The 15,026-nt window shown below is 43.2% G+C and overlaps 1 protein-coding gene across 1 annotated transcript in view; it reads right to left on the reverse strand.

Annotated features, from left to right (window-relative positions):
* Nucleotides 1-15,026, reverse strand: part of LOC113405332 (E3 ubiquitin-protein ligase UHRF2-like) — a 180,843-nt gene that overhangs the window by 34,766 nt on the left and 131,051 nt on the right. Inside the window, exon 9 of the mRNA XM_029914333.1 lies at nt 7,261-7,403. Coding sequence (XP_029770193.1) covers nt 7,261-7,403 — 143 coding nt within the window. The remainder of the gene's footprint in view (nt 1-7,260; nt 7,404-15,026) is intronic.

Raw genomic sequence — 15,026 nt, forward strand, 5'->3', positions numbered from 1 at the left:
GTCTCCCCCTTGCTCTCACAGAGATTGTGGAGCACACAGCAAGCTGCTATAACAATGGGGATATTGGTTTCGCTGAGATCACAGTGAGTCAGTAAGCTTCTCCATCTCCCTTTGAGACGGCCAAAAGCACACACCACCACCATTCTGCACTTGCTCAGCCGGTAGTTGAACAGTTCTTTTTCTGTGTCCAGGGCGCCAGTATAGGGCTTCATGAGCCAGGGCATTAGCGGGTAGGCTGGGTCCCCGAGGATGACTATCGGCATCTCCACATCCCCAAGAGTTATTTTGTGGTCCGGGAAGTAAATACCTTCCTGCAGCCGTCTAAACAGACCAGAGTTCCTGAAAACACGAACGTCATGAACCTTGCCCGGCCATCCGACGTTGATGTTTGTAAAACGTCCCCTATGGTCCACCAGTGCTTGCAGCACCATTGAAAAGTAGCCCTTTCTGTTAATGTACTGGCTGGCCTGGTGGTCCGGTCCCAGGATAGGAATGTGAGTTCCATCTATAGCCCCACCGCAGTTTGGGAATCCCATCGCGGCGAAGCCATCTATGATGGCCTGCGCGTTTCCCAGGGTCACTACCTTTGACAGCAGTACCTCAACGATTGCGTTGGCTACTTGCATCACAACAACCCCCACGGTAGATTTGCCCACGCCAAAGTGGTTCGCGACTGACCGGTAGCTGTCTGGCGTTGCAAGCTTCCAGAGGGCTATGGCCACTCGCTTCTGGACAGTCAGGGCTGCTCGCATCTGGGTGTCATTGCGCTTCAGGGCAGGGGACAGCAACTCACAAAGTTCCATGCAAGTCCCCTTCCGCATGCGAAAGTTTCGCAGCCACTGGGATTCATCCCAGAGCTGCAGCACTATGCGGTCCCACCAGTCCGTGCTTGTTTCCCGGGCCCAGAATCGCCGTTCCACAGCATCAACATGACCCATTGCCACCGTGATGTCCTCGGCGCTGGGTCCCGTGCTTTCTGAGAGGTCTGTGCCAGTCTCAGACTTCAGGCCCTCACCGCGCTGCCGTAGCCTCCTCGCCTGATTTCTCTGCATCTGCCTCTGGGAAAGGTGGATGATAAGCTGCGAGGTGTTGACAACGGCCATAACTGCAGCGATGGTCGCAGCGGGCTCCATGCTCGCAGTGCTGTGACGTCCGCGCTGTCACTGACCAGAAAAGTGCGCGAACTGATTTCCCGCCGGCGCTTTCAGGGAGGGAGGGCGGGAGTGACGGACGGATGACGACAGTTACCCAAAAGCACCCTCGACACATTTTTTTTACCCAGAAGGCATTGGCGGCTCGACCCAGAATTCCAATGGGCAGCGGGGACTGTGGGAACTGTGGGATAGCTGCCCACAGTGCACCGCTTCCAATGTCGACGCTTTCCCCGTTAGTGTGGACTCACAAAGTCGAATTACTGTCCTTAGTGTGGACACACGTTCGATTTTGTAATATCGATTCGATATATTTGATTTAAGTAAAATCGAACTACTCTCGTAGTGTAGACATACCCTTAGTTATTTTTGGAATCAATAAGGGGTGTAGCACTGAATGAAACCCACTAGCTACCAAATCATCCTCAATCTAGACCTAAGAATGGGCTTCCAAGGTTTCAGTGATGAAGGTGTCTGCTTTCAAGGATATCTTGGTTAGGTGAGGTGTTTCAGAAATGACAAAAGGCACTTCAGGTTCTTCTCAGAACCCTGGCCTGGAAAAGTGAACAGTTCTACTGATTTCATTTGGAGGGACTCCCACAAAAGGAATGTTTACCTAGTGCCTCAGTTGACCATCTCTGCAGGCCCTGGGAATTAACCACAGGCAAGTATCACTTGACTACTGAAATTACACGAACTAAGTGTCTGACACTGGAAAGATTCCAGAAAAAGACACCCAAATGTAAGGGTGCTGACTCAGTAGACCCCCAAGTATCATGGGGTTATCCCATCTCTAAAAATGAAAAGTCAATGGTGTCCAGTTCTCAGCACCACCCTCAATCTATTTAGACAGAGTTGGGGATCTTTAATCACTTATGCTAGACATAGAGCCTCATTGCATGTGATTCTTCTGAACCTGTGGTGCAGGATCTCAGCACTGGGCTGCTAAACGAAGTTAAAGGTGCCAGAAAAATCAAGAATTGCTGCACCTTCAGCACCAGAGTCAACAGGTTTTGATAAATCAGGGAACTCTGGTGATACTTATGTAAGGTGTAACATATCTTTATTCAGTGGTACTTCAGAAACAGTCACCAGTACAGCACTGGACCGAGTTTAACTGAGCAATCCTGGAGACCTGCACATTGGGGACACCAAACCAGTTTGAACAGTGGTTTACCTAAGTTAATAGTGCTGTATCTTTGGCATCAAACTAAGTTAACTCAGATGAATCTGAAGATCCTACTACCGCTAGAGTTGGGCACAGAGACACTTCAACTAGTTTTTTGCCGAATCATGCTGCTGTACCTTTGACACCAATGGAACGAGGGACCTTAGTGCCATTTGTTGGGAATGAAGGCATATTTACGCCTGACAGAAGCCTGCTGTGGATTTTAAGAGTCTGTTCTGATAACATTTAACAGCATAAAAATAAATAGAACTGTGTTCATGTAAGAAATTGACGAGTAATCATGTTTAGTGTTATGCATGTATAAGAAACTGCAGAGCAATCCTGTCTGTGAGAACAAGAAAAGATAAAGTACTAAAAAGCTAGAAGACTGATTTGAACGAACAATAAGCCTGCTGGGGGAGGGGAGTTAATATGGAAATGAGAGACTAATAATGCATCTGTATAAGAAAAGACGACAAAAAGTTATAAATAAGTTTGTGTAATAAAGGAAGATTGAAGCTGTCCAGTGCTGGAGGTGACTGTGCTGAGATCGCCCAGATCAACTTCCCTATTGTGAGTAACTGATAACTACTCGCTGAGCGTTTTGTTTTAAAAAATGTTAGACCCATCTGTTGAGTAAGTGACCCTTAATCCAACACTGCTTATACTGTGCACCGAATCATTTCATGCAAGTGTTTCACCAGAGTCAATTGTGCCAGATCCTCAGCACCACACTGTCAATCCAGATGGATCCAGAGATCAAAAACCACTTATACTCGTGCTAGATCACTTCAAGCAAGTGGTACACCAGCCAATAGTGCCAAATCCTTAGAACTGGACTTGCATGATTCAGACTGTGGGGATGTTAATGCCATGTACAAAGGGGGTACCCGATGACTTCATCAAGTACTTCACCACATTCTATCCTGCCAGATCCTAGGCAATTGACTTGGTTGACCTAGAGGGATCTGGGGACCTTAGTGCCTCTTACAGTGGGCACCAAACCACTTCTGATTCACTGGAATTGATGGTGCCAGAACCCTGGCAGCATGTCAACAGTTCCAGGACCTCCGCAATGACCTGGGTCTACCTACAGGGATTTCGGGATCTCAGCAACATGCTGGTTGTGCCAGAACCGTTGTGCTGGATTAGGTCTACCCAGTCACACCCTGGGGCTTTGGTGTCCTATCAGCAGTGCTGGAATTTCACTGCTGCATTAGGTTGACCTGGACAGATCCAGGGACCCCGTTGCTGTATCTACTGTGCTGGAATCTCAGTACCGGGCTTTGTCAGCCAGGTTAAGACCATGGACCTGAATGCTGCATGAGCTGGAAATAGAATCACTTGCCTAGCAAATCTCTAAAGTCAATGATGGACTTACATATTGCCAGACTTAGTTTCTGGGACTTGAAGAGCTTCCCCATCAGCAGGGTTTGGCAGCCCTCCTGCTCCATGTGTGTCCAGCTGACACACATGACAAATGGTTATAATTTCTTTTTTGTTCTTAAATTAAGAAACCTGTGTTAATTAACTGAGAATCTAACTAACTAAAATAAAAATAGCCCCGAGAAGGCAGAAGAAAAGGAAGGAAGGAATTGAGGACACCGTGTGTGAGATGAGCTCACTGAACCTTTGGAAGTTAAGAACGAACCCAGGAGCAGTTGGGAGCACTCCTCCAATAACCTGAGAATTGCCCACAGAGGAGGGAGAGGGAGTGGTAAGTGACCTCAATGCACACCGCTCTCCGGAAGATTCTGTAACTTAACAATGGGAACTGCCAATCCCACAAATGGAAATAAGCAGAGGGAACTTGAGGCAAAAACAAAATTCATTCAGATTAAACTGTTGACACAGAATCAGTACTTAAGTTAACCACCTTGATTAATACTTCCTCAAACCCATCTGAAGAATGCACCTTGAAGTACATACTCTAAGAGGAAGCAAACATCAGTTTTAATCCTGACTCAAAAAGTATTTAAACTTTCAGTGAAGCCACAAAACCTGACCGCAAAAACTACAGATTGACAATTTGGCATCTCAAAGGAGAGGATGTTGAATCTTCTTTAATAGTTTGAATTGGATACACAGATGCTTCCAAAGGAATAAATCATGAAGATTCTGATCCCGAATGTCACAGTAATTAGTAATGTCTAAAATCTGTCATACTGGCTCCTGACAAACATTGGTCCATAATGAACGTAGTTCTTAGGGCTTGTCTACACTTACTGGGAACTGACGAGCAGCAATCGATGCATCAGCGGTCGATTTAGCAGGTCTAGTGAAGACCCACTAAGTCGACTGCCAATCGCTCTCCGGTCAACTCCTGTACTCAACCGGATCGAAACGAGTAAGGGGAGTCAACGGGAGAGCGTCTCCCATCGACATCGCGTAGTGTGGACCCCGCGGTAAGTAGATCTAAGCGATGTCATTTGAGTTACGTTATTCATGTAACTCAAATTGCGTAGCTTAGATCGACTTTTCCCTTTAGTGTAGACAAGGCCTTAGACTGCTCAAATTCATGAAAAAAAATTCTGCAATAATTTCTTCAAGTTAGTGTTCTAGAGTCCTTAAAATATCAAGAACAGGACTGAAAGATTCTTATTTTTAACAAATACAACAATCTGAATCAGAGGTAGCTAGAATTAGTGCATCTTTAAAATCAGATAACTAAAGCAACTGAACTCCTTTCCATTAAATTACGAGGATAGACAAGGACAAGAAAAATATTAATATGCAAACACTTTAGATGCATGTAACTTTATGGAAATTCAGCATAAGCAGCAAGACTAAGTTTTATCTTACTGCTCATTTTGCAAAAGCTGATGAAACCCCTTTCTACATTTGGAGCCTGATCCCGCACTGATGCAACTGAGTAACTTTATTCACTAAATTCAACAGGATTTATGTGACCAAAGTTACATGTTTGTTTGTTTGCAAATTGGGCACTTTCAGTTGTGCATCATAAAAGGATAAGAACTGAAAGCCAAAGGGTAATTTCCACTTCCTGCAACAAGTTTTTGCAAGCCAAATATCACTCATGTGATAAGCAGCTGCTCATACTCACAAGGAGAGTGTGAAGAAGCAGCTTGAAGGTTAGTAGAAACCATTTGAAAAATACTATAAACACATGCCATAAAATAGCCTCTAATATTAATTTATCACTCAATTCTGCAAACACTTACATACAAGTAACTATGCTCAAGTGATTAGTCCTGTTGGACTCTTAATCCCACTTTCCTTGGTCCTGTTTAGTGAACTGGCTGGGGCAGGACTCCAAGCCTCTACACCAATTTTTAAGGAAATGTTTTGTTGGGGGAATGGTTGGTGTATGTAGAAGAGTGACAAGAAAGGAGTTTGAATTTTTCTTTGTGTGTTAGAGAGCTTTCTCCTTTAACCCTCTCTAAGAAAAATGGGAAGATGGAAGTCATCTGGAAATCCATAGAAAGTTGGTTTGTGTAGGCTGATGCCAGCAAGCAGTTACTGAAGAGAAAATTAGCACTATTACTAAACATGCGCCTAAATAAGATTTTTTTTCTCTCTGTATCCTTAATTAAAGAGCTACAGGAACTAAGCCTAAAGGCACCATGTCTGGTAGTCATACAAACATTTGAGAATAGCAGCTGCAATATTTCTTCCCCTCCCTTCTCCCTCTCTGCTCCTTCCAAAATATAAAGCCCACAAGAGTATGACTTTACTTGAGTATCAGTATCTGCAGTAGCACCTGGCCACACCATCAGATGGGGATAGGACCAGGGATACCAAGGCTCCAAAACATCAATACCACTGCCAAAAATAAAGAACAGAAGTAATAGCATCCCCCAGCTACCCAGCTTTGACCATATAGCAGCTGACTCAACAGGATGCCATAGCCATGTGCCCTGGGGCTTGGGTTGGGCTTGACTCCAGGGATGTAGTAATGTTCCAACACCAAGTACCTCCTCATGTGACTTCTCCAACAGAGACACATTGATGCCTTCGGAGGCAAACTCCCGCAGCGGCGGCAGCTGGGTAAGCGCTGTTGGCAAAGAATACATAACATTCTGATGCTATTTAGGCTGTTTATTTCATTTCCTTGTCTAATGCCTTTTCCCCTGCCTATGTTTAACAGCTGCCTATGTTTTTAAAAAAACAGGATGCTTACTGCTTTATGTTCACCTGTTGTACGATTCAGAATTCCACCTGATGGCATAGAACTGCAGGAGGGGGAGTACCCTGTGTAAACATTATTTTGATTACAGAAAATCTATTCACACACTTATCTTGGTCAGGCTCATGAAAAGAAAGGACAAACAAGACTAATTCTTCATATAGTTTGGTCACTCTATTTACATGTTGATATGTATTGGTCACCAATGTAGAAATTTCCCAACATCTTTTTTTGAGCACATTGATCCAAAGAGACAACGTTTTCCTGTGTAGTACTGAGGGCCCTCAGCTCTCAGTTAAATCAACAGGAGACGAGGACCTTCTGCACATCTCAGGATCGGACCTTGTATCTTTTATCCTAGCCTCACTAAAATTAAGATCACTGCCGAAAATTCAAGATTATCTGCTTGATAGTCAGTTTTATTAACTTGACAGCAATAAAGATGATGGTCAGGGCAGGATCTAAAATGCATCATTTACAAAGCCTACTGTCACAGGCTCATCAGATTTTATATGCTGATAATAAATCCAGACTAGAGAAGAATATTAACAATTAGCATTTGTGAATAAACTAAAATTCAGCATTAATTAAAGTACTTTACATTAGAACACGAAGTTGTCTTCTGTCATCCATAACCATATATTTTAAAGGATATATTTTTTAAACATATATTTTTGTTTAAATTCAAAAAATAAGTTAAATAATAGTTAATATTTATTATTCTGTGAGCTCACACCTTGTTTATGAGGGTTCACTTTAGGAGCAGCAATGAACTTAACTCTCCACATTCATACAACAGAAGTCTTGACATTGGTTTGGATAAAAAACGTACCACTTCATCTTCAAATCCTCCGGCCAGCACAAGTGAATAAGCTCCATCATTACTGCGTCCATGGATTCCGCCAACATGGGGTCTGTGAACGCCTGCTTCACTCACCTTTGGTAATAAAATAAATAGAGGACATCTTTAAGATAACTTCCTAAAGCAACTGGCCAACAATATTCATTTTTAATAATTCATTTATTGTTTAATGAAGTATAATTCTATGTGAAGAGGCAGTCTGCATAAAAGGTTAATACGAAACTGCCTGAGGAAGAGAGGATTTTATGTACTTTTAGGAGGAACAAAGTCACAAAGGCAGTCTAGGGCCCAATTCACTGAGCAGTGAGTAGAGGTGGCTGAGTGAGAGGGGCTGAATCACCCATTCCAGGGCTACATGAGGCCCAGCTTTAAAAAGCATGCAGGCTCCCAATGACTGGTAAGACACGTGGCTGGTGAGACTAGGGGTGATGAGACTACAGGTGATGTGGCTGGTAAGACTAAGGGAATTAGCTAATTGAGTTTGCCAGCAAAAGGACAGTAGGGAGATAAGGAAAGGAAAACCACAGAACCCTAACTTGCAGCTACTCTACAAGGAATAGCCCACAATGGGACAGAAATGGTGTGTCACCAACACTACTGCTAGTTAGCTCTAACTCTGCACGCACCTATGGGGGCCACTGCCAGATGGGCATCCTGACTCTGGGGAGGCTTCCACCCTGGCCCTGTCTTGACTTGCTCAGAACATGGCCTGGCAGGAGAACCCACTAGTGTGTTAGGGGTCTGTTGGGAGTCCCTCAGGAAACAGGTAGATGAGCAGCAGGAGGAAGTGGCTCATCTGGGTAGCATCTAGGAGCATGAGCACTTAATTGACAAGACACATTGAAACACCTGGGACTGAGAATACTAACCAACTTCAGATGACTACAGCAACACGAGAGGAGGAAGGAGAATTGGCAGCTCTATAGGGAGGAGACTGGTTGCCAGTCACCTCGGGCAGCAGACAGTGCTTCACCCCCCATCCAAGTCCCCCATCCATCATGGTCAAGAACCAGTATGCAGTACTGGCAATAGGAGGAACCATCTTCTCCCAATGTTGGGAGGCTCACATTCACCACACCCCAGAGAAAACAGCATAGGGTGCTGGTGGTCGGTGATTCCCTTTTGAGGGAGACAGACATCCATATGCCAATCTGATATAGAGTCCCAGAGATGTGCTGTCTGCATGGAGCCCATATCAGAGATGTCACAGAAAGGTTGCCAAGACTAATTCATCCCCCGACTCCTATCCCATGCTGCTCATCCACATGGGCACTAATAATGCTACCAGGTATGATCCTGAGCAGATAAGCAGTGAATACAGGACTCTGGGATTGAGGATGAAGGAGTCGGGGACACAGGTTGTGTTCTCATCCATCCACCCAGTTGAGAGTAAGGGCCTAAGTAGAGAAACATATCCTGGAGATGAATGCATGGCTGCATAGATGGCATCAATGGGAAGGCTCTGGCTACCTCACCCACAGGTTGCTGTTCTAGGAAGGAGTTCTGCTAGGAAGAGATGGGGTCCAACTGACCAATAAGGGGGAAAGGATCTTCATGTATCAACCTACTGAGGAGGGCTTTAAACTAAGTTCAAAGGTCGCAAGTGACAAAAGCCCACAGGTAAGCATAGGAAAAGCAACCCTAATGGACAGCTAGATATTGGGGTAGGGGGGACATGGAAATTACAATAGGATCACAGGAGCACGAGTGAGATCAGTGAGGGAATCTGCTCAACATCTTAGGATGTCGATACACAAATGCAAAGAGTATGGGGAATAAACAAGAACTGGAAGTATTTATACATAAGCTAAATTATGACATAATTGACATCACAAAGACTTTGTTGGGATAAATCTTGAATGTAATATTGGTACAGAGGGGTATAACTTGTTCAGGAAGAACAGGCAGAGGAAAAAAAGAGAAGTAGTGTTGCATTATATATTAAGAACATATACATTTATTCTGAGGTCCAAAAGGAGGAGAGAAACAGACTAGTTGAAAATCTCTGGGTAAAGATAAAATGGGCAAAAATAGGAGTGATGTCAAGATAAGGGGTTACTATAGACCACCAAATCAAGAAAAGGAGTTGGAGGCATTTCTAGAACAAACGACAGAAATATCCAAAACACAAGCCCTGGCAGTAATCCTAGACATTTGCTGGAAAAGTAACACGGCAAAACACAAACTTTCCAATAAGTTATTGGAATGTTTTGAGGAAAAACTTTTGTTTCAGAAAGTGTAGGAGGTAACCAGGAGGACAGCCATTTTAGACTTGATTTTGACCCAGATCCCTAAATGGCCCCCTCAAGGATTGAACTCACAACCCTGGGTTTAGCAGGCCAATGCTCAAACCACTGAACTATCCCTCCCCCGCTTTGACCAACAAAGAAGAATTGCTTGTGAATTTTAAAGGTGGAAGGCACTTTGGGTGACAGGGATCACGAAATGACAGATTTCATGGTTCTAAGGAAAGAAAGGAGCAAGTGCAGCAGAATAAGGACAATGGACTTAAAAACCCCCACACTTAACAAAATCAGAGAGGTCCCATAAAGAAAATCTAAGGGAAAAAGGAGTTCAAAAGCCGGCAATTCACAAACAGACAATATAAAGGCATAACAGCAAGCTATTCCAATGCAAAGGCAAGATAATAAGAGGCCAACATGGATTCAAGAGGAGCTCTTTAATCAAAAAGGAATCTTATAAAAAGCAGAAACATGAACAAAGTGCTACGTATCAGTGCAAAAGAATAACACAAGCACATAGGGACAAAAGCAGACAGCTTAACGCACAAAATGAGCTACAACTAGTAAGGGACATAAAAGGCAATAAGAGGAGATTCTATAAATTCATCTTTCTCTTGCTCTCAACGTAAGTGTAAGTTCTTTATGTAACAGGAAACAAGAGCCAAAAATGAATGACATCAAGAAAGCAGAGGTGCTTAATGCCCATTCCGCTTCAGTCTTCACTAGGAAGGTTAATGATGACCTAATCAACACTATTAACATTAGCAACAAGAGGAAAGGAACGCAAGCCAAAACAGGGAAAGACCAGGTTAAAGAATATTTAGATAGTTTAGATGTATTCTAGTCAGCAGGGCTTGACACAATTCATCCTAGAGTACTTAAGGAACTAGCTGAAGCAGGCTCGTAATCATTAGCAATTATCTTCAAGAACTCATGTAGGACAGGTGAGGTCTCATAATACTGGAGAAGGGAAAGCACAGTACCTATCTTTAAAAAGAGGAACAAAGCCAACTCAGGAAATTATAAACCAGTCAGTCTAACTCAGGTTCGGGCCCCGGTGAAAATTTTTTTTCGGGCCCCCCAGGAAGGGCAGACTGGCTAAACAGGGCCGATGAAGCTGGGGAAGCTGGGCCCCGGGCCCCCTTCCAGACCGCTGGGCCCCGGTAATTTGTACCAGCTTCCCCCACTTTCGTCGGCCCTGGTCTAACTTTGATACTTGGAAAGATACTGTAACAAATTATTAAACAATCAATTTTTCAGAGCACCTTGAAAATAATAGAGTGATAATAATCAGCATGGATGTGTCAAGAACAAATCATGGCAAACCAACCTAATTTACTTCTATGACAGAATTACTGGCCTAGTGGCTAGGGCAAAAGCAGTAGACATGATATACCTTGATTTTAGTAAGGCTTTGGCATAGTCTCATGTGACATTCTCAGAAGCTAACTAGGGAAATGTGGTCTAGATGAAATTACTATAAAATGGGTGCACAACTAGTTGAAAGACTATACTCAGAAAGTACTTATCAGTATTTGCTGTCAAACTGGGAAGATGTATCTAGTGGATCCAGCACAGGTCATTCCGGGGTCTTCTACTATTCAATATTTTCAGTAATGACTTGGATAATGGAATAGAGACTATACTTATAAAAATCTATGGATGACACCAAGCTGGGAGGGGTTTCAAACACTTTGGAGGACAGGATTACAATTCAAAATAACCTTGACAAATTAAAGAATTGGTCTGAAATTAACAAAATGAAATTTAATAAGGTCAAGTGCAAAGTACTAGTTTTAGAAAGGAAAAAAATCAAATGCATAACTACAAAATGACTAGGTGGTAGTACTACTGAAAAGGATCTGGGGGTTATGTATCACAAATGGAATATGAGTCAACGTGATGCAGTTGCAAAGAACACGAACATAATTTTGGAGTGTATTACAGGAGTTTCATATGTAAGACACAGGAGATAACTGGCCAACTCAGGACTTGGTGGTGATGCGGGACTTCAACTACCCAGACATCTGCTGGGAAAATAACACAGCAGGGCACAGATTATCTAACAAGTTCTTGGAATGTATTGGAGACAATTTTTTATTTCAGAAGGTGGAGAGAGCTACTGGGAGGGGAAGCTGTTCTAGATTTGATTTTGACAAAGAGGGAGGAACTGTTTGAGAATTTGAAAGTGGAAGGCAACTTGGGTGAAAGTGATCATGAAATGGTAGAGTTCATGATTCTAAGGAATGGTAGGAGGGAGAACAGTACAATAAAGACAATGGATTTCAAGAAGCCAGACTTTAGCAAACTCAGGGAGTGGGTAGGTAAAATCCCATGGGAAGCAAGTCTAAGGGGAAAAACAACTGAAGACAGTTGGCAGTTTTTCAAAGAGACATTAAGGGCACAAGAGCAAACTATCCCACTGCGTAGGAAAGATAGGAAGTATGGCAAGAAACCACCCTGGCTTAACCAGGAGATCTTCAATGAGCTAAAACTCAAAAAAGAGTCCTACAAAAAGTAGAAACTCGGCCAAATTACAAAGGATGAATATAAACAAATAACACAAGTATGCTAGGACAAAATTAGAAAAGCCAAGGCACAAAATGAGATCAAACTAGCTAGGGACATAAAAGGAAACAAGAAAAATATTCTACAAATACATTAGAAGCAAGAGGAAGACCGAGGACAGAGTAGGCCCGTTACTCAATGAGGGGGGAAAGACAATAACAGAAAATGTGGAAATGGCAGAGGTGCTTAATGACTTCTTTGTTTCAGGTTTTACCAAGAAGGTTGGTGGCGATTGGATGTCTAACATAGTTAATGCCAGTGAAAATGAGGTAGGATCAGAGTCTAAAATAGGGAAAGAGCAAGTCAAAAATTACTTAGACAATGAGAAGTCTTCAAATCACCAGGGCCTTATGAAATGCATCCTAGAATACTTAAGATGCTGACTGAGGAGATATCTGAGCCATAAGCAATTATCTTTGAAAAGTCATGGAAGATGGGAGACATTCCAGAAGACTGGAAAAAGGAAAATATAGTGCCCATCTATAAAAAGGGAAATAAGGACAACCCAGGGAATTACAGACCAGTCAGCTTAATGTCTGTACCTGGAAATAATTAAGCAATTTGCAAACACTTAGAAGATAATAAGGTGATAAATAACATTCAGCATGGATTTGTCAAGAACAAATCGTGTCAAACCAACCTGATAGCCTTCTTTGACAGAGTAACAAGCCTTGTGGATAATGGGAAAGTGGTAAATGTGATATATCTTGACTTTAGTAAGGCTTTTGATACTGTCTCGCATGACCCTCTCATAAACAAATTAAGGAAATACAACCTAGATGGAGCTACTATAAGATGGATGCATAACTGGTTGGAAAATTGTTCCTAGAGTGTAGTTATCAATGGTTCATTGTCATGCTGGAAGGGCATAACTTGTGGGGTTCCGTAGGGATCGATTCTGGGTCCGGTTCTGTTCAATATCTTCATCAGTGATTTAGATAATGGCATAGAGAGTACACCTATAAAGTTTGCGGACGATACCAAGCTGGGAGGGGTTGCAAGTGTCTTGAAGGATAGGATTAAAATTCAAAATGATCTGGACAAACTGGAGAAATGGTCTGAAGTAAATAGGATGAAATTCAATAAGGACAAATGCAAAGTACTCCACTTAGGAAGGAACAATCAGTTGCACACATACAAAATGGGAAATGACTGCCTAGGAAGGAGTACTGAAGAAAGGGATCTGGGGGTCATAGTGGATCACAAGCTAAATATGAGTCAACAGCATAATACTGTTGCAAAAAAAGCAAACATCATTCTGGGATGTATTAGTAGGAGTATTGTAAGCAAGACACGAGAAGTAATTCTTCCGCTCTACTCCGCGCTGATTAGGCCTCAACTGGAGTATTGTGTCCAGTTCTGGGTGCCACATTTCAGGAAATATGTGGACAAATTGGAGAAATTCCAGAGAAGAGCAACAAAAATGATTAAAGATCTAGAAAACATGACCTACGAGGGAAGATTGAAAAAATTGGATTTGTTTAGTCTGGAGAAGAGAAGACAGAGAGGACATGACAACAGTTTTCAAGTACATAAAAAGGTTGTTACAAGGAGGGAGGCAAAAATTGTTCTTAACCTCTGAGGACAGGACAAGACGCAACGGGCTTAAATTGCAGCAAGGGAGGTTTAAGTTGGACATTAGGAAAAACTTCTTAACTGTCAGAGTGGTAAAGCACTGGAATAAATTGCCTAGGGAGGTTGTGGAATGTCCATCATTGGGGATTTTTAAGAGCAGGTTGGACAAACACCTGTCAGGGATGGTATAGATAATACTTAGTCCTGCCTTGAGTGCAGGGGACTGGACTAGATGACCTCTCAAGGTCCCTTCCAGTTCTAGGATTCTAGAACTCTATTCAGCACTGTGGAGGTCTCAGCTCAAGTACTGCATCCAATTCCGGGCACCACATTTTAGGAAAGATGTGGACAAATTGGAGAGAGTCCAGAGGAGAGCAAAAAATAAATATAGGGTTTAGAAAACCTGACCTATGAGAAAGGCTAAAAATTGGTATGTTTATGTTTGAGAAAAGATTACTGAGGGAGGACCTGATAACAGCTTTTACATATGTTAAGGGCTGTTATAAAGACGACTTCAGCTATTTAAATCAGAAATTTCATGGTGTTGTAATTGTAGGGGTCCTGACCCAAAAAGGAATTGTTGGGAGTTGCAAGGTTATTTGGGGTGGGGGAGAGGTTGCAGTACTGATACCCTTACTTTTGCGCTGCTGTTGCTGGCAGTGGCACTGCCTTCAGAGCTGGGCAGCTGGAGAGCAGAAGCTGCTGGCTGGGAGTCCAGCTCTGAAGGCAGAGCCACCGCCAGCAGCAGCACAGAAGTAAGGATGACATGGTATGGTATTGCCACCCTTACTTCTGCACTGCTGCCTGCAGAGCTGGGCCCTCAGTCAGTAGCTGCCACTCTCCAGCCGCCCAGCTCTGAAGACAGCAGCGCAAAAGTAAAGGTGGCAATACCGTGACCCTCTCCCCCCATAAAATAACCTTGCAATCCCCCTGCAACTCCCTTTTGGGTCAGGCCCCCCAATTTGGTCTCCACCATGAAATCTGTATAGCACACAAAAGACCAGATTTCACGGTCCGCGGCATGTTTTTCATGGCTGTGAATTTCATAGGGCCCTACTCATATGGCTGTAGAACATGAATGTTCTAAGGATGATGCCCATCCAAAAACCAAACCCGAGGTGAAACAAATGCCGATGATGGTGCTTGATCTTGTTTTTCTGCTGAGTCAGGAGCTTGGAAAACGTTGGGAGAATCATCAGTACTCAGGATAACATGCGCAGAAAATTCGGAAACCAAAATTGTCTGGGCCAGTAAGGGGCGATCAGGTTAACTCGTGCTTTGTCCTGCCTGATTTTGCATAGAACTCGTGGGA

The sequence above is a fragment of the Terrapene carolina genome, unplaced genomic scaffold (genome assembly GCF_002925995.2).
Source record: "Terrapene carolina triunguis isolate 2854851 unplaced genomic scaffold, T_m_triunguis-2.0 Scaffold35098, whole genome shotgun sequence".
Lineage (NCBI taxonomy): Eukaryota > Metazoa > Chordata > Testudines > Emydidae > Terrapene > Terrapene triunguis.